At 38.5% G+C, this 23,288-nt stretch overlaps 1 protein-coding gene across 5 annotated transcripts in view; it reads right to left on the reverse strand.

The window, feature by feature from the left end:
* The window catches only part of DOCK7 (dedicator of cytokinesis 7), a 155,418-nt gene extending 136,570 nt beyond the window's left edge, over positions 1-18,848 (reverse strand). For all 5 annotated transcript variants that reach the window (XM_087820488.1, XM_087820487.1, XM_087820486.1 and 2 more), the window contains exon 1: positions 18,746-18,848. In XM_087820488.1, the coding sequence (XP_087676614.1) occupies positions 18,746-18,783 (38 nt within the window). In that variant the 5' untranslated portion in view covers positions 18,784-18,848. The remainder of the gene's footprint in view (positions 1-18,745) is intronic.
* Between the last annotated feature and the right edge of the window lie 4,440 nt (positions 18,849-23,288).

A 23,288-nucleotide genomic window follows, 5' to 3' on the forward strand; every position in this document is an offset into this window, starting at 1 on the left:
AAAGCAAATACATTATTTTTAAAAAGAAAACAACCTAGGTTTAAAATGGGAGGAAGATAAGTATATTAAAGATTCATTTAATGAACAATAAAAGCTCAGCATGTCAATAAGGCTATAAATTCATAAGGTATCAGTAAATACTACTTATAATTACAGAATTACATCTTTATAATGCTGATGCAGGGTATAAGACTGACAGTGAACTTACATAAGGCTTTTTTTTTATATGGCATTTCAAGGAATATACTTTGGCTTATGTTAGAGCTGGAAGCTATAAGAAGATGTATATATTAAAGTATATATATTTTGATATAAAATTAATTCTAAAATGCTTTTTTAACAAATTAACATATGATAAGAATTAGGAAGAAAAAAACCCTTTTTTCCTTTCTAATATTACTAGCTCCTCATTCATGCTCCAGAAAACTATTCCATTTTTCTTAATTAAAAATGTCCTTATACTCCCGCATTAATGGCTTTCCATAATCTAACCCTAATCACCTTTCTAGCCTTACATGTTGTTTCCCAAATTCTTGTCAGTGAACATAAATTGCTTCCTAGAATGTTGTTTCTCTCCTGTAGCCACAAATTCAATTCTGAACTAGTTTTAAGGGTAAAACTCAAATGCCAAGGCCTCCATACAAACTTCTTGACTCACTACAACTAAGTATAATATCACCTTTCTTTAAAACCCTTAGAGCATGTATCATAACCTAACTTGCATTTTCCTCCTAGTTACTTTTTCCATGTTTCGTGTATGTCCTAAACAGAGGCAGTGGTTTCATTTCTTTTGTTTTCCCTAACATATTTAACAAATGGTACTACAAACAGGTGACTGTTTAGCCCTATGAAAAATATAGTATTACTGAACTTATCGACAATGAAGTAAACCACCAAGGCATTATCATAACATAACCTGACAGGATAAGTCTTTTTTGAATCAGGATTAGAATTTAGAAGTTCCACAATTTCAAGCTGGTTGTTGACCCTTGGGAGCATACCAATATAATATGTTTACTAAAATAGCATTTCTAAAACAAAAATAGTTTAGATATGCAAATAACTTTATAGCTCATTAATACCTATATTTCTTAGATTCCACAAAACTATCAACCAAAATATTCAGTGAGTCCTACATCCAGTAACTAAACTTTCTCACATGAGTAATATTTTTATTAAGTATAAAATATAACTCAACAATACAAAATAAAGAACATTATCCACAGCTTTTGTGCAATTATTTTCCTGATGTCAATACCTAACTTCTACCCTATGATCATCAATCAACTGGCCACTTCTCTATTTTATAAAACCTGCCTTCTGCTCTTTCACTCTTTTTCAAAACATAAACCCTACTTTCTTCCTATCATTTCCATAGCACATAAAGTGAAAGAGGCTTCATAATCTGGTTTCTGGGCCAGCTTGATGACACTTTTGTTCTGAAGTGTTTTGAAGCTGATGTTTGAATTCAGAGCCCTTAACAACTTGGTCCTCATTCAAATTTCCAGCTGACTTTCTAAACAATCTTATTTTCTAAAAATTATCCAGATTTTTTAATATAATCTTTTCCCCCTCTCCTTTTATATATCTCATTCCCTTTTTTCATATTCAATCATTCCACACATAATTATTAAGCATTGTTATGAGCCAACTTCTCATAACAGAAATTTTTGACACAAGGTAAAAGAGTTATCATTCTTTAAGGCTCAAGACACTGAATCAGCTCAACTCTTCTTTCTATGGGTAACTCAAGGTACTTCAAATCATGTTTGTGTTTTATAAAAGGCTAATTCATTATTCATAATTGCCAAAACTTGGAAGTAACCAAGACGTCCTTCAATACATAGATGGATAAACAAACTATGGTACATCCATACAATGGAATATTATTCAACAATATAAAAAAATGTGCTATCAAGCCATAAAAAGATATGAAAAAAAGCTTAAAAAAATACTGCTAAATAAAAGAAGCCAATCCAAAAAGGCTACATACTGTATGATATTTCTAGAAAAGGCAAACCTATGGTAACAATAGAGATCAGTGGTTGCCAGGTGTTCTAGGAGGTCAGAAAGGGATGAGTAAGTAGTACACGGGATTTTCAGGGTGGTGAAACTATTCTGTATGATACTATAATGGTAGACACATGTCATTACACATTTGTCAACACCTACAGAATGTACAACACAAAGAGTAAACATAATGTAATTATGGACTTCAGTTAATAATAATATATCAATACAGGCTCATCAATTATGATAAATGTACCCACACTAATGTAAGGTTAACAATAGAAGAAACTTGGTGGGGAAGTTTCTATATGGGAACTATATGGGAACTCTCTGTACTTTCCACTCATTTTTCTTTAAACCTAAAACTGCTCCCCCAAAAACCTCTTAATTAAAAAAATAAACAAACATGGCTAACTCAGAACAGACACAGGAGGAAGGGAAGAACATGAAGAAAACAATTCAAGGTTAGAAATGAAAACTAGAGAAGGAATGAAATCTTTAAGAGGGATAATACAGATTGAGAAGAGGGCAAACGGCAAATTCTGTAACACTTCTGGACGTGAAAAAGTAAGAACATTCATTTCAGTTCAGGACTCCCCTTAGGCCTTGTAACGAAACCTGTAGTACTGTGAGTGTTTACTATGTTTAGTTTAAAGGCCTTACAATCTCCTGATCCTTCTGTCAAAATAAGAATATGAAGAAGCCTTCAAAAGGAGAAAGACAAAGAACATTCTATGTATATCTTCTTCAGTGTTTCTCAACTCAATATACCAACCTCAGCACTACCTCAGTTTTTCTGGGGCTAAACCATGAGTAGTCTAAAGTGTAAACTGCTGTATTTCATCAAATTCATGACGTCACTAATTGTTAAGGAATGCTATTACTTCGTGTATAGCTAAGAAAGAAAAACCTTGCCAATTAATCATCACACCATCAATTAATTGGAAGACATATCCTGATTTCAGATGTTAGGTGAAACTTGAAATAAATGAAATGATCATTTCTAAAAGAGACAATCTTTTGTTTAATAGCAGATATACAAAAACTAATACCCATGTTACAAATATTTGTCTTATTTATTATATTACACAAGTTCCCCAAAATAAAAAATCAGTAATAACTGAAAATAATAACCATTTCCAAACTGAACTATAATAGCAATAATCTGCAACCCAGACAAGGGATGTATTTACACTGTATGAAAAATTTCATTAAATGGTAATGAAGAAATTTTCCCAAATAAAAAACAGTATCTCTTAACCATACTATGGTCTAGAGTATTCAAGACAAGAAATGTGATGAATAAATACAGTTCTTGTTAACAGTTAAAATCCTTTATCAGAGATTGCGTTTTCTGATAACAATTTTTGCTACACTCAGTGATAGCTCATATAGTAAAGCAATAAGGACGTCCTTTTTACTTCTAATAAGCTATTAATATCAACTGCAAAGTGGAAAGAGGAGTAGGTCAAAAATCCCCTAATACTTACGCTCCTAAATTATATGAGAATATCTTCTTCCCTTCACAAAAGAATATGATCCAATATTTGACCTATTTGTCTCCTTATCAACTCTCTCCACCATAGGATGCTGGAAATAACCAACAAAGGAGGCACACACTGAGGGAATATTATGTTGCATTTAACCTTTCCTCGAACCTCCCTTCACTCTCAGATGCACCACCATCCAACCATGATTTCCACAATGACCCAAGGATAATGGGCCAGTCTAGGCCTCTCTCATCTCCAGCCAGCCTGAGGAAAGAGGAATAAGGAGTGTTTAGACCAAAATAAAAGCGTTCAGTTGAGCCACTCCTATAAGGTCACAGAAAATAGCTGCAATGTAACATGTCAAATAAGAGAACAAGACCTCTTGGAACTGGCACTGTTTATATATAAGATAGAAGCCAGGAAAAAAGTAAAGGGTAAGAGAATATACCAGGTAAGAAAGTACATCAGCCCGGCCGGGCGTGGCTCAGTGGTTAAGCGTCAACCTAGGATCCAGGCGATTAGGGTTCGATTCCCGGTCAGGGCACATGCCCGGGTTGCGGGCTGCAGCCGATCAATGACTCTCTCATCACTGATGTTTCTATCTCTCTCTCTCCCTCTCCTCTCCTCTCTCTGAAATCAATAAAGATATATTTTAAAAAAAAGAAAAAAAAAGAAAGTATATCAAAGACAAGGCAAAAAAAGGCTAAAATCTCCAAAAGTAAAAGGACAAAAACAAGTGACAGCCCAGTGCTGTGACTATCCAAGTCGAAAACTGCTGATTGATGGGTTGAGTCAGAGTTCTACCATTAGTATTAAAGATGAAAAGAAGCAAAAAAGAAAGAAAGAAAACAATTGATTAAAGTAATGCAATACTCTATCACCTACTAAGTAATTTGTGTCCAAAATGTTTAACCTGAATTGAATCAAATCTGTACAACTGAGATGCAGTTTATGGATAATATAGAGAACAGTGCAACAAGTTAACACCAAAGGAAGCACTCAGACCAAAACCAAAAGGCAGGTCATTCTGTGTTTCAAGTCTCTTCACCAAGTCAATGTGAGAGTGAGAGAGTGAGAGTGAGAGTGAGAGTGAGAGTGAGAGTGAGAGTGAGAGTGAGAGTGAGAGTGAGAGTGAGAGTGAGAAGAGGGGGAGGGAGGGAGGAAGGGAAAATGCAACAAATGGTTCTTGGACACTGGTTTGAAGAAACCAGCTATAAAAAAGATTTCTGGGGTTAATGAGAAATTTGAACACAGACAAGGTATTACATAATTAAGAATTATTGGTTGGTTGGTTTTTTAATATGTGAAAACAGTATTACAGTGTGCACGAAAGTGTCCTTATATTTCAGACATGCAAATGATATCTGTAATTTAGCTTAGACTCTTCAGTTATTATTACTCTGGCTTAATGAGGAACACTAGCAAATTAAATATGACATACAGATGGGGCAAAAACCCTTCCATTGATATATCACAGCCTCCATAAAGCCCTGCCTAATTATTTGTTCTGTTTCACTCAGGTTAGAAACTCCTCTGTACTTTCAAAGCACTCTGTGCTTATCCATATACATTCAAAGAAATGGAGTTCCTAGGAGGCTGGTTCAGACAGGCAGCAGGCTAGTCTGGCTGCTTTCCAACACCGTATAAGAATATGGCCTTGTAGACATAGAATTTGATTTCAACAATGGGAAAACCCAGTTTGTAAACATCCTCTTTAAAAGAAGCACATAAACTGCAAAGTCAGTTTTTCCGGAATAGTGGCGATGCAACCCTCAACTATAAAATTTGGTGGGAAAGAAAAAGGTACAGTGAAGTACCAAGAATTTGGCTTCTCAGGTCCGGCACTCTCTCTCTCTTTAGGGCACCTCTGCAAACCCCTTGAGGAATTTGGGAAGATGGGGAAAAACTTTGTTTCTCACTGGAGTACGCTGTGCTCTCTCTTTTGCATAAATGTCCCAAAGCAGGTTAGTGTCTGCCATTAAAGTGTACAGGGTGAGGCAAAGGTAGGTTTACAGTTGTGAGTAGGCAAAACACAGAGTTTATTCTTGTATTATTATTTATTAATTATTGTATTATTTGCCATACTGTAACCTACTTTTGCCCCACCCTGTATATTCTTTAACTCTGTCTGGTGGCTCTTTTCTACCTCATTGTAATGACTGAACAATAACTTGATCATGGCACCTATCAAATTGTTTTTGAAATCTATTTAACTATTTCCTTGCAAGGAACTAAGGAATTAAAAGGTGGGCCTTCAGCCCTGGCCGGTGTTGCTCCGTGGGTAGAGCATCTCCGCCCCCCGCCCCACCAAATGGTGGTGAGTTCCATTCCCGGTCAAGGGCACATACCCTGGTTACCGGTTTGATCCCCAGCGCCCGTGGGGGCGCATGCAGCAGGCAACCAATTGATGTGTCTCTCTCGCACCGATGTTTCCTTTCTCTCTCTCTCTCTCTCTCTCTCTCTCTCTCTCTCTCTCTCTCCCCCCCCCCCACTTCCCCACTTCCACTTCCTCTCTCTCTCACCCTCAAAAAAAAAAAAAAAGGGGGTGGGTCTTCACATTATTTACCCTTGCACCCTTTAGCAGAGTGCCTAATATATACTGGTTCCTTTAAAAGGTTACAAAGCTAAAGTGGAAAATGGGAAAAAAGAGAAACTCACAGTTCCTCCCCCAAAAGGTAGTTCAATAACAATGCTAGAATGGAACAAGTGGTGTGAGCTTCTTGGAGGAAAGGAAGGAGGGAGAGGGAGAGAGAAACAGAGAAACAGAGACAGGTATAAGAGTAGAGAGAGAGAAAAGAAGGTAGGTAGTAAGAACGAATTTAGAGACTACATCGTATATGAAACTTTCCAAATGCTTTTTAGAGTAAACTAATCTATAGTATAGTTGGTTTCTAATTGATTGGAAAGGGACAAGAACGTATGCTTTTTTATCTATTACTGCCCAATAGGTAAAAATTTGCTGGGGGGGAAATCTGAATCCACAGATTTCTAAATGTATAACCTTTTCTTTATGAGCAGAGCTGACATCATTATTATCCCTGGTAAGGTAAAAACTACCAAAACTCTTATTTTTTAACAAAATATATAAGAAGATATCTTTAAAAAAAAAGATATATGTGCATGATATTAAAAAATTCAAACTTCATGAAGCGGTAAAAACAAAAGGTGTATCTCTCTACCAGTTCCAATGCCCAATCCTATTCCCCAAATGTAACCACTTAATATTTTCTAAGGTATCCTTCAAGAAAAAGGTGTGTATTTATCAGCATATATATATAATCCTATTTTTAATATCCATAGACGACATCACACAATAACATTTTCTTGATACCTTACATCATACATCTTTCCATACCAGCACGTAAAAATAATAATATTCTAGCAATATTTATCAAGCACTTACAATCTACCAGACAATGTGCAAAATGTTACATTTGTTACATCTCATTCATTTAATCTTCAGAACAGCCCTATTTAGTAGGCACAATATTAGGATACTGAACTTTCAAGAGGTTAAGTTCACATAGCCAATAATGAATAACACCAAGACCTGAACTTAGAGCCCCACTCTTAAGCACTGCTCTCCTTTTTATCTGTAATAAGAGTCCATGACACAGATAAACTGGAACATATTTAGCCAATCTTTACTGGTAGACATTTAGGCTATTTCTAGTTTTTGCAAAGACCACCACGTACAGGAATGTAAATTTCAATAGAGCAGATTTTTTTCTGAATTAAAAATTATGAGTAATTTTTATTTTCTCTTTTGCACCTTTTATATTTCCATATTTTCTGCAGCACTATATATTATTTTATAATCATTAAAAAATAGATATTTTTAGATAAACTTCAAAAATAAAGTAACTTTCCGAAGCTTACTGAGAAAGGAAGAGCCAGGGTTTGAATTCAGATCCCTGAAGTTTCTAAGGCCTCTTTTTATGGAAGCAAGTTTCCAAAGGTAAATGATTCTACCTATAGTTCATATCAATGATTTCTCTATTCTTCAAAACCTAGGCTATAAGGACAGTTAAATATACCCAGGGAAAACGCCTAGTTTATATACTAACATATTAATAGGAACACTTTAATGATTACTGCCACTGTTATGATCTGTTTCCTACCTTTTATGTTTGGCTAAATGAAACTTCCATCTGAGGCACTGCCTTTGTGCCACTTATAAGTTATAGCCTGTGTGAAATTCCTTAGCAATTTAGGTCCAGAGTGCACCAGGGACCAATAAAGGCCCAAGAAAACAAAAACACATACAGGATGGTTTGTGAAACCAAAGAACAGACATAGTCCTTCTATATAACACGCTTAACATTTAAGACATAGCTCTTTTTTGTGGGGAATTAAAAAAAAGTCAGATGACTCATGTATCCCATCTGACACTACTTTGGGATAACATTTAAGTCAAAGATTTATAGAAAGCACTGTATTAAAGAGACTTGGATGTCTGCATCACTCTGATCTACAGCATTTCACTATATTTCAATTTCTTCACCTAAAACATGGTGGTAATATTGCTCCCTAATTTCATGGAACATATTAAATTATAACTATATTGAAAAAGAATTCAAAAATTTAGCATTTAAAAAAATTAACACATCTGAAATTGACAACTAAAAAAAAAACCACAAGAAACTGGGGGGGAGCTCTACTGGAAAAAGTCAACCCTTCTAAAAGGAGATAAATTTATCTTCAATTCCACCCTCCTTCATAAAAATAAAGCCAGAATCTTCTTACCCACAAAAGTACAAATTATATCCTGGTGTAAACTATCTACAATTAATTTGTCTCCTTCTTCCCTTTCCTACAGAATCGGTCTACAAGTAACAGCATACTTAATGCTGAAAGTCGAAATTCTTGCTTCTGAGAAAGAGAAGAAAGCAAGAATGTCTGCTCTCACAACTTTTCTTCAACACTGTACTGCAGGTTCTAGCCAGTGCAAGAGGAAAAGAAAGGAAGGAAGGAAGGGAGGGAGGAAGGAAGGGAGGGAAATAAAAGGCATTCAGATTGGAAAGGAAGAAATAAAACTGTTTACTCACAGATAACATAGTCCTGTATGTAGAAAATCTTAAGAAATCCACACAAAAAAAGCTACTAGAACCAATGAATTCAGCAAGGTCAGAGGATACAACTTCAATACTCAAAAATCAATTGCATTTCTATATACCAGCAATGAAAAAAACAAAAATAATTTTTTAATTCCATTCTTGATAACTTCAAAAACAATAAAATACTAAGAAATAGATTTAACAAAGGAAGTACAAGATTTACACACTGAAAACTGAAACTTTGCTGAGAGAAATCAAATAAAGTCTATTAAATGAAGAGACAGTCTGTGTTCGTAGATTTGAAGACTCAATATTGTTCAAATGGCTAGAGGGAAGGGGGTGGGGACCACGTGGAGGGGGGCAAAGGGGAAGAAAATGGGGACATCTATAATAGTGTCAAAGATAAAAATAAAGAAAAAAACCATTGTTCAGAGGGCAATTCTCCCCAAACTAATCTACAGATTCAACATAATCACTATCAAAATCCCAAAAGGATTTTGGCAGAAATTAACAAAATTGATATTTGATATTGATCCTCAAATGTTTGAGGAAATACCAAAAAAAAAAAAAAAATCCAGAATAGGCAAGAAAATTTTGAAAAAAAGTTAAAAGTTGGACAACTTACACTGCTGTATTTCAAAATCAACTATAGAGTAATAGTAATCAGAACAATGTGGTACTGGTGTAAGGATAAACATACAGATTAATGAAACAGAATTGAATGTCAAGAAATAAACCCTTACTTTATGGTCAACAGATTTTTGACAAATGGACCAAGGCAATTCAATAAGACAAGGACAATCTTTTCAACAGAGTGTTGCAACAATTGAACAATCCCATGCAAAAAATGACGTTAGATTCTCATCTCATACCATACACAAAAATTAATGTAAAATGGATCATAAGCCTAAATGTAAGAGCTAAAACTATAAAAACTTATAGAAAAAAACAGAAAGAAATCTTCTCAACCATGAATTAAGCAGTCTTAGATACAATACCAAAATAATAATGCATAAAAGAAAAAATGATTAACTGAACTCAAAACAAGATAAATAATCCAATTTAAAAATGAACAAATGATGTGAATAGATACCTCACCAAAGAAGACTGTGAAGGTCAATAAGCAGAAGAAAAACATCACTAATCATTAGGGAAATGCAAATCAAAACCACAATAAAATGCCAACTTCACACACATTTGAATGCCCATAATCGAAAAGAGGACAACAACAAATATTAGCAGGGATGTGGAGAAATTAGAACTCTCATACATTGCTGGTGGGAATGTAAAATGGTATAGTCGCTGTGGAAGTTTGACAGTTCCTCAAAAATTAAACAATATTGCCAAATGATCCAGTTAATTCCAGTCCTAGGGATATAGCCACAAGACCCAGGACCTCCAAAAGTCCCTTATATACCTATACATAGTAATTGGTTCAAAGAACATGTGATCCAAGCCAGACAATAATTGAGTTGCTGGATCTTTTGTGTCAGAACTAACTAAACTGGCAGGATTTGAGCCTGGGGCTGCCAACTCTCATTGTAACTCAGTGGAAAATCTATTCAAGACATGAAGATAAGAGGCCTGCTGACATCATATGTATCTCTGGACCAGATGTACTCAGTTATTGAGTCAACACTTTTTTGCGCGCAAATTAATCCGATTTGAGTTTCTGTCACTTGCAACCGAAAAGTCTCCTCTGTAAAAAGCCACTGAAAAAGTAGTGAGACATCTGGAGTGGTTGCCAAAGGGGTCCAAAATGACACAACCCAGAAGTTAAGGGGAGTTCTCTCTCTGAGTATCAAACTGACTAATGAAATACAGGATGCAGGAGAAAAGCAGGTAAATATGTATCTTCCTCTAGACTCCCATCTACTGACCTAAGGAACTGTTTCTCCATAAAAAGATATCCTGTGGCCAAACAAGCACACCTGCCAACAACCTCTCTCCAGCTCTTTGGGAAGTAGTGGCCAGGAAGATAAGTTGGCCACTGCTTCCCAAAGAGCCTTATATTGTTTCCCTTCCTTTTCTGCCTCAGTTCCCTTCTCCCTTTTGATGCCCTGGAATTATGCCTTCCAGATAAAGCCTCAACTCATAATCCTTGCCTCAGTCTCCTTTTCTAGGGAACCCAGACCAAAAAAAAAAACCAAAACACACACACACAAAACTCGACACAACCATCAGGCTTTGAGATCATAAACAAAATGAGGATTCTCAATATTAATATAATGTTGAATAGAAATGATAATAATCTGCACACTAATGCAAGGTAATAGCCTATAGAGCAAGACAAAAAATAAATCAGTTATAAAGTTTGGAAAGGAAGAAACAAAAATTTATGATTTCTAGATGATATGGTTGTCCATATAGAAAATACAAATGAATCCACAGTACATTTTTATTTTTTCACAGATACATTTTTAGAATTAACAAGAATTTAGCAAGCTATATAGCTGGATATAAAATCCTTATATACCTAGGAATAAATCTAATAAAAGATATGTAAGAATCTTATAGAGAAAATCATAAAATTTCAATGTAGAATATAAAGAAGAACTAAATAAATGGAGAGTGCACCATAACCATAGATTGGAAACTCAGTAATATAAGGATGTCACTGTTCCCCCAAATTGATACATGAATTCAATGTAATCCTGATCAAATTCTAATACGATTTGGGGAGTTTTCTAAAATATACATAGAAATTCAGAGACCTAAGAGTAGCCAAGACACTTTAAAAAGGTGGGAAGAGTTATTCTACCAAATTCTAAGACTTATTAGAATTAAGATAATTTGTAATTGGTGAAAAGATGTATAACCAGACCAATGGAACAAAAGCGAGAGCCCAGAAAACAACCCACAAAGAAGGACACACAATCTATTATAGAGATGGCAGGACAACTCAATGGAGAAAAAATAATCCATTCTGAAAATTAAAATTTCATACCATACACATATAAAGCCCAGGTAGAATATAAACCTAAATACAAAGGAATCAACTATAAGTTTATAATAATACAGATGAAAATATTTTTTTGTTATTTATTTTTTTGTTAATCATCACCTAAGGATATTTTTCCACTGATTTTTAGAGAGAGTGGGAGGGGAAGAGGAAGGGGGGGGAGAGAGAGAGAGAGAAACATCGCATGAAAAAGATACATCGATTGGTTGCCTCCCACATGTGCCCCAACCGGAGCCAGTGATCTAACCTGCAACCCAAACCCAGGTAAGTGCCCTTAAGTAGGAATTGAACCCAAAACACTTCAGTGCACAAGCTGACACTCTAACCACTGAGAAACACCAGCCAGGACACAGATGAAAATCTTAATGACCTCAAGGTAATAAAATATTTCTTAAACAAGTCCCCAAAATTACTAACCATAAAAAAAAGACTGATAAATTACATTAAAACTGAGAACTCTGTTTAGAAAAGACTCCATAAAAAGGATTACAAACACAGTAGGAAGATATTTGCAACATAATCAACAAATGACTAATACACTAAATGTATATAAATTACACAAATCAATAAAAGACAGAATCCAAAGGGAAAAAACAAAGAGGGAGAATGGCAAAAGATATAAATAAGCAATTTACAAGAGTATTCAATGGACAATAAACATACAAAATAGCTCAATCTCATTAGTAATCAAGAAAATACAAATTAAAATGTTTACAAGAAGATAGCATCATGCATCCACCAGATTGGCAAAAATAAAAAAGTTGGCAATACCAAATGGTCTAACTATATAAAAAACATTGTTGTGGGAGTGTAAATTTCTACAAGTATCTTAGAAAATGGTTTGGTATTACCTAATAAATTTGATGATAAATAAAACTGCAATGACAAGCAATAAAATACTAAGACCCAGCAATTCCATACCTGGGTATACTATAGAGAAACTAATGCACATATGTACCAGAATAAATGTATAGGAATGTTAATAGGATCATTGTTTCTAACAGGCAAAAACTGAAACAACACAAATGTCCATGTACTGTAGAATGGAAAACTGTGGTATATTTATACAATGAAATAATATAAAGCAATGAAAATGAATAAACTTCAATTACTCATAACATCATGAATGAATCTCAGATACAGATATAATTTTCAGCAAAAGAAACAAGACAGTAAAACATACAAACATACAGTATGATTATATTCAAATGAATTCAAAAACAGAAAAAAAATTACATTGTTTAGGAATGCATTAATAGGTGGTAAAAAAAAAAAAAAAAAGAAAAGCACGGAACTTGTTACTCCAAAAGTAAGGATAGAGGATTAGAATAGTCTGAAGAAAGGGGTAAGATTTGGGAAAGAGGAAGGATATACAAAAAACAACAACAGAAGTGAAGTAGAGATGCGAACAAGCAACGCATTTGTGGGTGTGCAGTGAAAACCCTAGGCTGACTGGTCCAGAATGCAAGCCACAGAGTAAGTCAACAAGAGATGGACAAGAGTATAGACGACACTAAAATGCAAGCAAGAGTTTGGATTTGAAACAGTAGGAAGCCACTATATAATCTTTTTTTTTAAATCCTCACCCAGGACATGTTCATTTATTTTTTTTAGAGAGAGGGGAAGGGGGGCGAGAGAGACGGAAAGGGGAGGGAGAGAGAAACATCGACTGGTTGCCTCCCACATGCACCCTGGCCAGGGCTTGAGCCCACTACCTAGGTATGTGCCCTCGCCGGGAAAGGACCCTGAGACCTTTGGGTGTATGGGATGACGCTCCAGCCAACTGAACCAAACCGGCCAGGGCGCCACTATATATTCTTGAGCAAAAGTATGCCATGATAAAAGCTGTGTTTTAGGGAGAATTCATTTGCAACACATTTGAATTAGAAGAGGGACAGCCGGGATCAGTTACACCCTGTTGTGGTCATCTAGAAGTGAGGTAATGAAAGATGTTCCAGATGTCAGGGTGGCATTCATTCAAACACTTCTTATGTGTCCAGTTTACACAGACTCTGTGCTAAGCACTGGAAATAAAAAGTCCTACACCAGCCATGAGAAAGCTCTGAAAAGCAGTATAAAGTAAGAGGAAGGGGGTGAGAGAAGCAGGAGAAAAATTTTAAAAACAAGCTGTAGTTCCTGAAATCAGTGGAGAAAAGAAAAAGTAAAAGGTTCCTAATCTTCAAGAGTTCTGTAATTCAAGTACATATAAGGTACCATGGTAAGCACAGCCATATGGCCCAAGGATTGATGAGAACAAGCAGGAAGTAGTCGTGACTACACCACAAACAAGTGAGAAATATGACTAGAAAAGGAGAAGGAATGGTTGGCTGACAACTAGAAAGGCCAGAAGACTCACTGGTTCTTTGTTTTATGATGAGAAAGGCATAATAAGTCTTACAGTTTAAGGGAAGCATCCATTAAAAGGAATAGACTGAAGATGCTAGAAAGGAAAGGAAAAATTGTGAGATCAAGGTTCTGAGGGAGGTGGCAAGGTATGGGATTCAAAGTACAGTAAAATAGGTAAGCTTCAGGCATAAGACAACTTCCAGGCTCAAAAAAAAGATGGTTAAGTGACACGTTAGCACAGTAGTATGCTGAGGTTAAAATGAAAAACTCACGTTAGAACTCATGTTGAACTTTTCAGTAGAAGATGGTGTAGGAAACAAAGACGATAAATGAGAGAAATGATTTGGAGGGTACCTCAAATGAGAAACCATTCATTAAAAGATCAACTCTGGACTATTTTCGTCTCCCTCTAACACTACTCTACAGCTCATGAGTAAGAAATAGGTTATAAGATATTCAGTATTAAGAATTAGTGACATGAGTACAACAAAAGGTCAACGAAGTATATGTCCAGAGTGATAAAACAGGCAGCACTGAAGTAATTGATATTAATTGCTAAGGATTTACATTGATCAGGAGTGAGATAATGAATTGAATATAGCAGATTGAAAGACTGAGCCTATCCAGCCAGAGTTATGAACAGGTTCAGGACTAAAAACAATTGAGGTTATAAATAAGCCTATATCTAGGAAACCCTACTCCTAACATTTTCATCAGAAATAAAGATCTGATGAAAGCCTTTCATTAAATGCTGCTTCTTTGGCAGCAAAATGATACTAAATTAACAAAAGGGTAACTTTTGAGATGCTAACAGTGGCGCTATTAGAAAATCTGGAACTACTCCAGAAAATATTTTGCAGAAAGAAAATACAGTTCAATAATAAGTGTAAGACCTGCCCTATCCAGTGTTGCTTAATGGTTAGAGCGTCAGCCCTGCACAACAAAGGGTAGCATGTTCTATCCCAGGTCAGGGCACATACAAGAAGCAACCAATGAATGCATAAATGGGTGGAACAACAAATTGATGTCTCTCTCTCTCTCCCTCTTTCTCTCTCAAAACCAATAAATTTTTTAAAAAGCATAAGACCTTAAAACCTGAAATCAGAGGACTAGGATTTGAGTCCCAATTTAGGCAAATAATCTCATGCACTGTAGGCCTCAATTCCTTATCCGGATTTTGGAAAAAAATAATAACAGAAAATAATATAGGAATAACAATCGCAGCAGCTAACATTTTTTTAAATGATTATGTTTCAGGCACAGTTCTAAAATTTTTTCACGTATTAATTTATTTAATCCTCACATTAACCCTATGGAGGCAATAATCCCCATTTTACTGATGAAGAAACAAAGACAGAGAGGTTAAATCAATTGTCTAAAATCACATAACTATTATGTGATATAAGTAGAATTTCAACCTGTACAATGTACCCTGGAGCCTGCATTCTTTTTTACCATGTTCTTCTCCCTCCCTAGGTTATGAAGCTGAGAATGTAGTAAAAAGTAATTTAAAAATACGCAAATGCTCATCATTACTGCTGAATATCAAGTGACAGGACAAATAATCAAAAGAAAATCCTAGATCATTAATCTACAGTCAACATTCCAAAAAACATACTATTATATGCTGGGGTGTTTATAAAGGTTAACAATGCATGTGCCTTGTCCTAAAAAAGTAAGGTGACAAGAGGCAATACCTGATATGGACAAAATGAGCATGCTGCTTCTCTATGATGAGCCGAGGTAAGTAGTATGATCAGTGATAGAGAAAAAAGAGCTTGGAGAAATCACCAACTCACAACTTCAAAAAATAACAGCACTAAAATAACAGCAAAGGGGTTAGGAAACATCTGAGCCTGAAAAGAAATCAGCATAATTCTTTTTAAAATAAAAGTTTCTGACCATTATAAAACTTTAAAAAAAAGATACGGTTTCAAATAGCAACAGGTTTTCCAAAGCAACAAATTTCATATATGCACATCATAAAAAGGATTATCACTACCAAGAAAAGGTTCTAAGCCATATTATAAATACTGTAATAAAAAAAAATAGTTGATACTTACTGGGCACTAGTAAAAAGCACTGTTCTAAGCACTTTACAGGAATTGATTTATTTAATCTTTACAGCAACTCCGTAAGGTAAGTCCTACTATTAGCCCATTTGATAGATAGGGATAATAAGGCATAATGAGGTAAACAAGTAACTTGCCCAAGTGTACTCAATGAGAGGCAGTGCTAGGATGGCAGACTAAGGCAGTATGCTTCCAGAGTTTGTGCTATGATACTTCCTCTAGTAGGAAACTAAGAAGCAGAACAAGAATTTATTCAGTATTATTCACCCATATTTGGCAACAAGGAACAAAGTACCTTTCACTCACAATAAACAGATAATAATTCTATAGCAGTTTTGTCCTTGGTCTTCCATCCAAATTAAGTCTGCGCACTTGTCCTGGATTCTCATCTCCTCTGGCTTCAATTACAATCAACTTACTGAAGACTCTCAAATCTAGATTTTCAGCCCCATCTCTCTCTTCTGCACCTTAAACCTGCACCAACAACCTAGTAGACATTTCTTTTTGAATGCTCCATGAGCACCTCAAAATCAACATGTCCAAAACGGAATCATCTCCATTCTACCACCTCATTTCCACCCTCAAACCTCTTCTTTCTCCTGTACTCCCTTACCTCAATAATTACCTCCATCATCTACCCAGTTGCCCAAGTCAGAAACATGGATGGCATCCCAGACACCTCAGTCTTCCATATCTAATCAATCACCAATCATTGCCATGTCTACCTCCTAAGTACCTCTCTAATAAATGAATGGCTCTTCATTTCCACTGCTTTAGCTTTACAACTTTATATTAATTTCAGTTTAGTGTTGGTTTGCAAAACTGAGTGTGTGTGTGTTGTCCTGTCCTATCTGAGGACAAACTCCATAGATGGAGAACAGGTATTATACATATTTCATACCTAACAATATATCTTTATTGATTTCAAAGAGAGGAAGGGAGACAGAGAAACATCAATGATGAGTCATTGATTGGCTGCCTCCTGCATGCCCCCTACTGGGGATGAAGCTGGCAACCTGGGCATGTGCCCTGGCTGGAACTGAACCATGATCTCCTGGATCACAGGTTGATGCTCAACCACTAAGCCACCCTGGCTGGGCTCTAATGTGCACATCCTTGATCAGTGCAATGTTCTTGGAGATGAACTTTTGGTTCCATTAAAGAGAAATTAATACTAAACATGTGTGCCGAGTAATACATCTTTTTTTAATGGCATTGCCTTCAAAAACAAGACTCAGTTGTTCTACAAAAAAAAAAAAAAAAAAGTAATAACTTTGTACTAAATCTATCACAACTCTCTAGGATATGCTAATTATTATAAGCAGTCAATGATCGGTAGTATAGGGCATGCACTATGCTAAATACTTTACACAAGTTATGCCATTTAATTTTCACAACTCTATGATGTAGGTACTATTATATCCATTTTCCAGAAGAGGAAACTAAAACAAGAGAGCTTAAACAATTTGGCCAAAGTGGCAAGTTAGAAAATAACAGTATGTATATGAACCCATGTCACAGTCTGAAACTAGAGTCCATGCTCGTTAGCATTTACTAGTGCTTGCCTCTTAAGGAGAAAATGAAGTATGTGTCTTAAAACTTCAAAGAAAAAAAAAAACTAAGCACAAAGCTTAAATCGAAGAAATGTCAGGTTTAAATTTACAACGTGCTAAAATAGAGTAACACTATGTAAGTTCAGGCAGTTAAGAAAGGACCTGTTTGGGAGGTCCAAAAATCTTTAAGAAACGTCAGCAAACTAAAAAGATCCAGACCCACAGAAATACAATTGTCCAAAAAATGCATCTGAATGTTTCTTTTCTTGGGACATCATAATTCAGAGAAACATGGTCTTATTAAGCCCCAAACTGTCTAGTGTCCTATATATTAGCATATTCCACAAAGAAATTCTACAAATACTAGAAGCCGCCACAGTAATTCAAATTTTAGTTTTGAGGGGGAGGAAGGTGGCAATCAACCCACCACAAACAGGTAAAAAGCTGGGAAACCTCAACCTTGATCGCTTGCTTACTTCCAGACTCCCAAAATGTGAGTGAAAGGGCCAGTGTGTAAAGAACACTGCCTATCATCCATCTTCCCCTGGTATGAGAAACACAGGGGCACATTGAAATGCACATGGTACTAACATCAAGCTGCAGCCAAACATTCAGCAGCTACACACCGAAGGTGCAGACCACAGGTTCTTAACTTTCCATTTTGGCGATAAATTCTGGGTGCAGGAGCCCGCTTTGAAGTGGGCCCCTGGGTGCAAAGAGGGTTCCTGTCAGATTTCTCGGGAAGGGAAAGAGGCGTGAAAGAGCAGCGGCCTCCCACCCGCCAGGAGCCCGCGCGCCGCTCCTTTTGTCGGGTAGGAGCGGAGGGCGGACGCCCGCACCCTCCGGGGGAAAAACGGGGAGTGGGCGGGGAGAGGGAGGGGGCGAAGCGCCGCGGCTCCCCGGGCGCCGGGGGTGGGGACACAAAGAATTTGGGAAGCGCCGATCCGCGAGCCGGCCGAGGAGCCTTTCCCCCACCCGCCCGTCAATAAGCCGCCGCGGAACTCCAGGCCCCGGCCGCCCAGGAGCCAGCGGAGGCGGGCGTCCCGGGCTCTCAAGGTCCCTACACTGGGCGAGGCTGAGGGCCCGGGTCCGAGGGCGGCGCGAGGCCTCCGCCGCGAGCCTCTCCGCCCAGCCGCAGGCCAGGCCGCGGGATCCCGGCGACCGCGTCGCCACACCCACCCGCCTCCTAGGCCCGGCCCGGGAGGACTCCCCGGCTCGTCCTCCGGCTGCGGCGCGTCCCACGCCCGAGATTTACCTGCTGATCTTCTGGGCGAAGGCGCGGCGCTCGGCCATGGCTGCTGAGGCGGCGGCGGCGGCGGTCTGGGCGCGGGCGGCGGGCGCGTGCCTCCTCGCTCGCGCTCCCTCGCTCGCGGCCTCCGCCAGTCCCGGCTCCGGACTCGGGAGGCTGGGGCTGGCGGCCGGAGCCGGGAACGAGCCCTGCCGTAATGCTCCTGAGAGCGGCGCACCGAGAAACCGCTCCTCCCCCAGCGCGGCAATCCCCCCGGGAGCGCCGGCCTCCGGAACCTGGGGAGAGGACGGGGCGTGGGGGGCCGAGACGCGGCACCGGCCGCCTCGCTGCGGTGGCCGCACGACCTGCGGGACGGAGAAGCCAGACTGGGGCCGGCGACCTGGTGGGGGTAGGGAGGCCGCTCCCGAAAAGGAAGGGAAGGAAATGGAAGCTGGACTTCGCTGCGGGCTCGTGCTCCGCGGCCCTGGACGGCTCGGTGATTCCAGCAGCGCCCATCTCCGACCTATTAAAAGCACTTTCTGTCCTTTTTCCACGTTGTGAATGGGGTCTGCCTGGACAAAGAATGGTTTGTCTTACAGAAAAAGAGGCACAAGAGACCTTTCTCCTACAGAAGTAGCAGTAATAATAGTTGACTTGCGGTGCTTAGTCAGGCCCTGGCTTAAAGTTTTACCCGCACGATCTTACTTAAAGTTCACAACAGCTCTCTGAAGTAAGTTGTCACAATTTTAGAGAGAAGGAAACTGGTTCGGAAAAGCTAAGATTCTGGCCCCAGGTCACACAGATAGTAATCTCTGCAGCTGACTTTCAAGCCCAGAGCCCACGCCTTTACTTCGGGACCAGTGTTTCTGCGTTGATAGTGCTCTTCCTGAGTCTATTACTTCCCCCTTTTGGATCCCGTTTATATATGTTGGACGAAGTGAGCTCTATGTACTTTACCAATTTCATATTGTATTAAATAATTTCTATGTTTACCACTCTAACTGATCTTGCCCACGAAATCCGATTATGAAATAGGGCCCAGCAGAAATCATGTTTTATTATTCTGTTGTAATCCCGTAGTGTCTAGATTGTTTGGCTCCTAAAACATCCTTGCTGATTGGTGAAGTTACAGTGAAAAATAAGAAAAATATCTTGGTTTCTTGTACCTTTCCTCTTAACTATTGCAAGAATTTAATATAGGTATTTATTTATTATCATATTCTCACTGTGTCCTTGTGAAGTACGTGGGCTACTTGTTTTCCTCTTTTACAGTTGGAAAATTTAGCCTTTAGGTTATTTACCCGGACTCACACACTGAGTCAGAGGTGAAAGCCTCAATTAGTCAGATCCAGAACTTCCTGTCCAGTGCTCTAACCACTGCGGAAGACTTCATTTATGTATTTTGTATAGCAATGCTCATTCCGGTAAAGACAGTTTACTCAAAGAGGATATATGTATGTAGCTTCTACCAAAGTGTAGAGCCCATCCGGGGTTCTAGAGAAGACGAAGGAGGGTTAGACTCAGTCCTGCTCTCAGGAAGTTTGAATCCGTTGGGAAAGATGAAACAGCTACTCAAAGAACTGTAAGTCAGGGCTAACACTGTATCATGGCCTTTCAGAGCCTCTGTATAGGAACCCAGTCTTATATTGCCGCTTCCTTCCTATGTGACCTTGGGCAAATTACTTAACCTCAACTCTAAAATGGGGGAAATAATTGTACCTACTTGAAAGAGAATAGTGAGGATTCATTGAGTTAATTCATATAAAGTTCTTAGAACAGGACATACGGTAAATACCATATGTATTAGCTGCTGTTATTGTTATCACTGTTATTATCATTATTCATCATTACACTTAAGCTTGTCCTGGGCGCTTGATAGTCCCTGAATCGGTTGTCTGCTCTCAAGCTCCCAGCCAGATGTTGTATGCCTTTATCTCTGCTCTCCAAACATCTTTTCACTACTCTCATAGAGAACTGACCACATTCTGTTTTGAATAGTTCTTTGTATACATGACTCACTAGTTGCCAAAGTGTCTGGAAGGACATTGCATGCACTGTGCAGCTTGCTGGGAACATTTAGAGCAGGAAGAGGGTTTTGCAGGACCAATCTGTAAGCAGGATAGACAGAGTTTGGGGAATACTCCAAGCAAGAATGGTGGCCCCCACCTCTGGGGAAGAACAGACAGTCCCAGACAAGCCCAGTGTGGGCAGATATCCATGTCCCACAGGGGTCCAATCTCAGGGAAATGTAAAGAGCTCAACAAAGGAAGTGAGAATGGAATTGCTTTGGCTGACCAGCATTCATGCTTTCTACACTACTCCCTGCAGATGCACACGCGCGCGCGCACACACACACACACACACACACTCACTCACTCTCTCTCTCTTGTCTCAATCTACCATACTTCTATGGAGTTGGTCTCCCCTCCCCGCCCCACCACCACTGCTGCCCCCTGCCCTCCCAGTTTAAAGGATGAGTATATGTGGCCTAAGCCTTGGAAAGCAGAGCAGCATATTCCCCTGACTTATGTTTAGAGATAGGCATGTGAATTAAGCCAAGACCATTGGGCCCAATCAGACTAAAAATTACTTGTGCTATACCAGGGACCTCCATCTCATTTACCTGAGAATGAAGTAAAACAGCAGAGAGGAGAGCAAAAAATGGAAACTAGGAAGAGTTGAGTTCCTTATGACACTACTTGATCCTTGGACTTTGCAGTTACATGAAGTAAAGAACTGAGGTTTTGTTCGTTTACTTTTTGTTTATGGTTTTTGCTTAAGCTAATTTGAGTTACTTTGGTTTCCTGTTATTAGCAACTGAAAGAGTCTTACCTGATAGAGGCCTTTACTTAGTCAATCAATACTACTAGGCACTGGAGACATAATGGTAAATAAGACACTATTTGTGGCCTCAAAGAGTTTAGAGTCTAGTAGAAGAGATAAACAAGTAAAATGTATGTTAAGCACTAACAGGAAAAATTCAGGATACTCCATGTAAGTTCTACATAGCATCAATTCTCAGCATCAGTTAAAAACTAGATTATTGCCAGGATGTTCATTTGACAAAAGGTTGTGAAAACTACATGTTTAACCCTGTTAAAACTTTGTGGAAAGACTGGAACTCTGGAGCATCAATGGCTCAGCCATTGACAGATTTACAACCCAAGTCTCCCACTGGTGGGAAGATACTAGCAAAGAAACTACTTACCAGGAGCCAGGACCAATTTGGTAAAGCAGCCTCAAAATAGTGACTTTTAAGTAAGAAAGCCTCAGGACAGTTTTCTCACTAGATATACACATTGTACTAGATATACACATTGTTCTAACTGCCCTTCAAGCAGAAGACTTAGGGAAGTGGGAAGAGAAAAAGGGAGAGGGATTCATATTAGTTTCACATGCTAACCTTTACTGAGTTCAAGTTTCCCCTTTAATATAGCACTAAGGAAGATTGTGGCAAGGTCAAGGTTTTAAGGCCATAGAGTTTTTTGTCTTGTGAGGGATGAAATTCTGGCTTTGCAGGCAGAATGTGTTCTCTTTGGGGATTTTTGGGGGGATAGAGAATGGTTCCTTTTTTTAAGTTTGAGCTTTTATGAAGTACCACTGGATTCGTGCAATGAGATTGACATGAGGCTCCCTCCACTGGGAGGCTCTAGGTAGCCCAGACGAAGGGACAACTGGGGCCTGCCACTTGGGCTTCCTCAATCTCAAACTGAAGTCTAGGAGTTGGGCACAAAGTCTAAGCTAGAGATGCTTTTGTCTGCCTTGTTCTCTGTCACTCTCTCTCTTAATATCTAGCAATATGATTTTTGCAAGGGACAATTCAGGGATTCTAAACCTGCCCATACTTCACAACTAATAGCACCTATGTTTACTGTTATATTGCTTACTACACCAGCCACTTATTGCTTATTCATCTGCATATCCCATTAAAGTTGATTCCTTGTTCACCATTGTATTTCCAGCATCTAGTACATTGCCTGATTCATTTTAATCACTCAGTGAATATCTTTGAACAAATAAATGCTATGGACTAAAATATTTTTCGATCTTGCCTTAATTTACATTTCCCCAAAAGCAAAGCTTGAAACAAGAACTTAGAATCAGGTAGTTTATTAGGAAGTGATTCTACAAAGCTAGTGTAAGGGAGTAGAGAGAGTGGAACAGAGAGAAGAAAGTCAGCAAAGGGTGTGTCACTGAGGTGTTACCACAATGGGCAACGGGGCTCAATCCTGCCTGCAACCCCCTCTGAAGAATTGTGTAGTATGCTCCTGAACCATCTCTCTGAGGGTGAGTGTATAGCTAATGACTTCTAAACCCCTTGGTTGAAGGCTGACCCTGGGGACATTAACACTCCATCCTCTTGAGAGATATGGTAGGTACTTTAGGTGGAAAACCATCTGTGTGCGTAACTGCCCACCACAGCTACAGCTAAAATCAGAGATGAGCAGTGGGGAAGAAATATGGGCACCAACAGTATCTATTACAAACCCCCTGACAGTGATGCAGAGACGACAATTGCAACCCTACCAGGGTAGGATGTACTTATCTCTCATGGTTCTGCTGCTTTACA

Source organism: Miniopterus natalensis, chromosome 9 (genome assembly GCF_054644295.1).
Source record: "Miniopterus natalensis isolate mMinNat1 chromosome 9, mMinNat1.hap1, whole genome shotgun sequence".
Lineage (NCBI taxonomy): Eukaryota > Metazoa > Chordata > Mammalia > Chiroptera > Miniopteridae > Miniopterus > Miniopterus natalensis.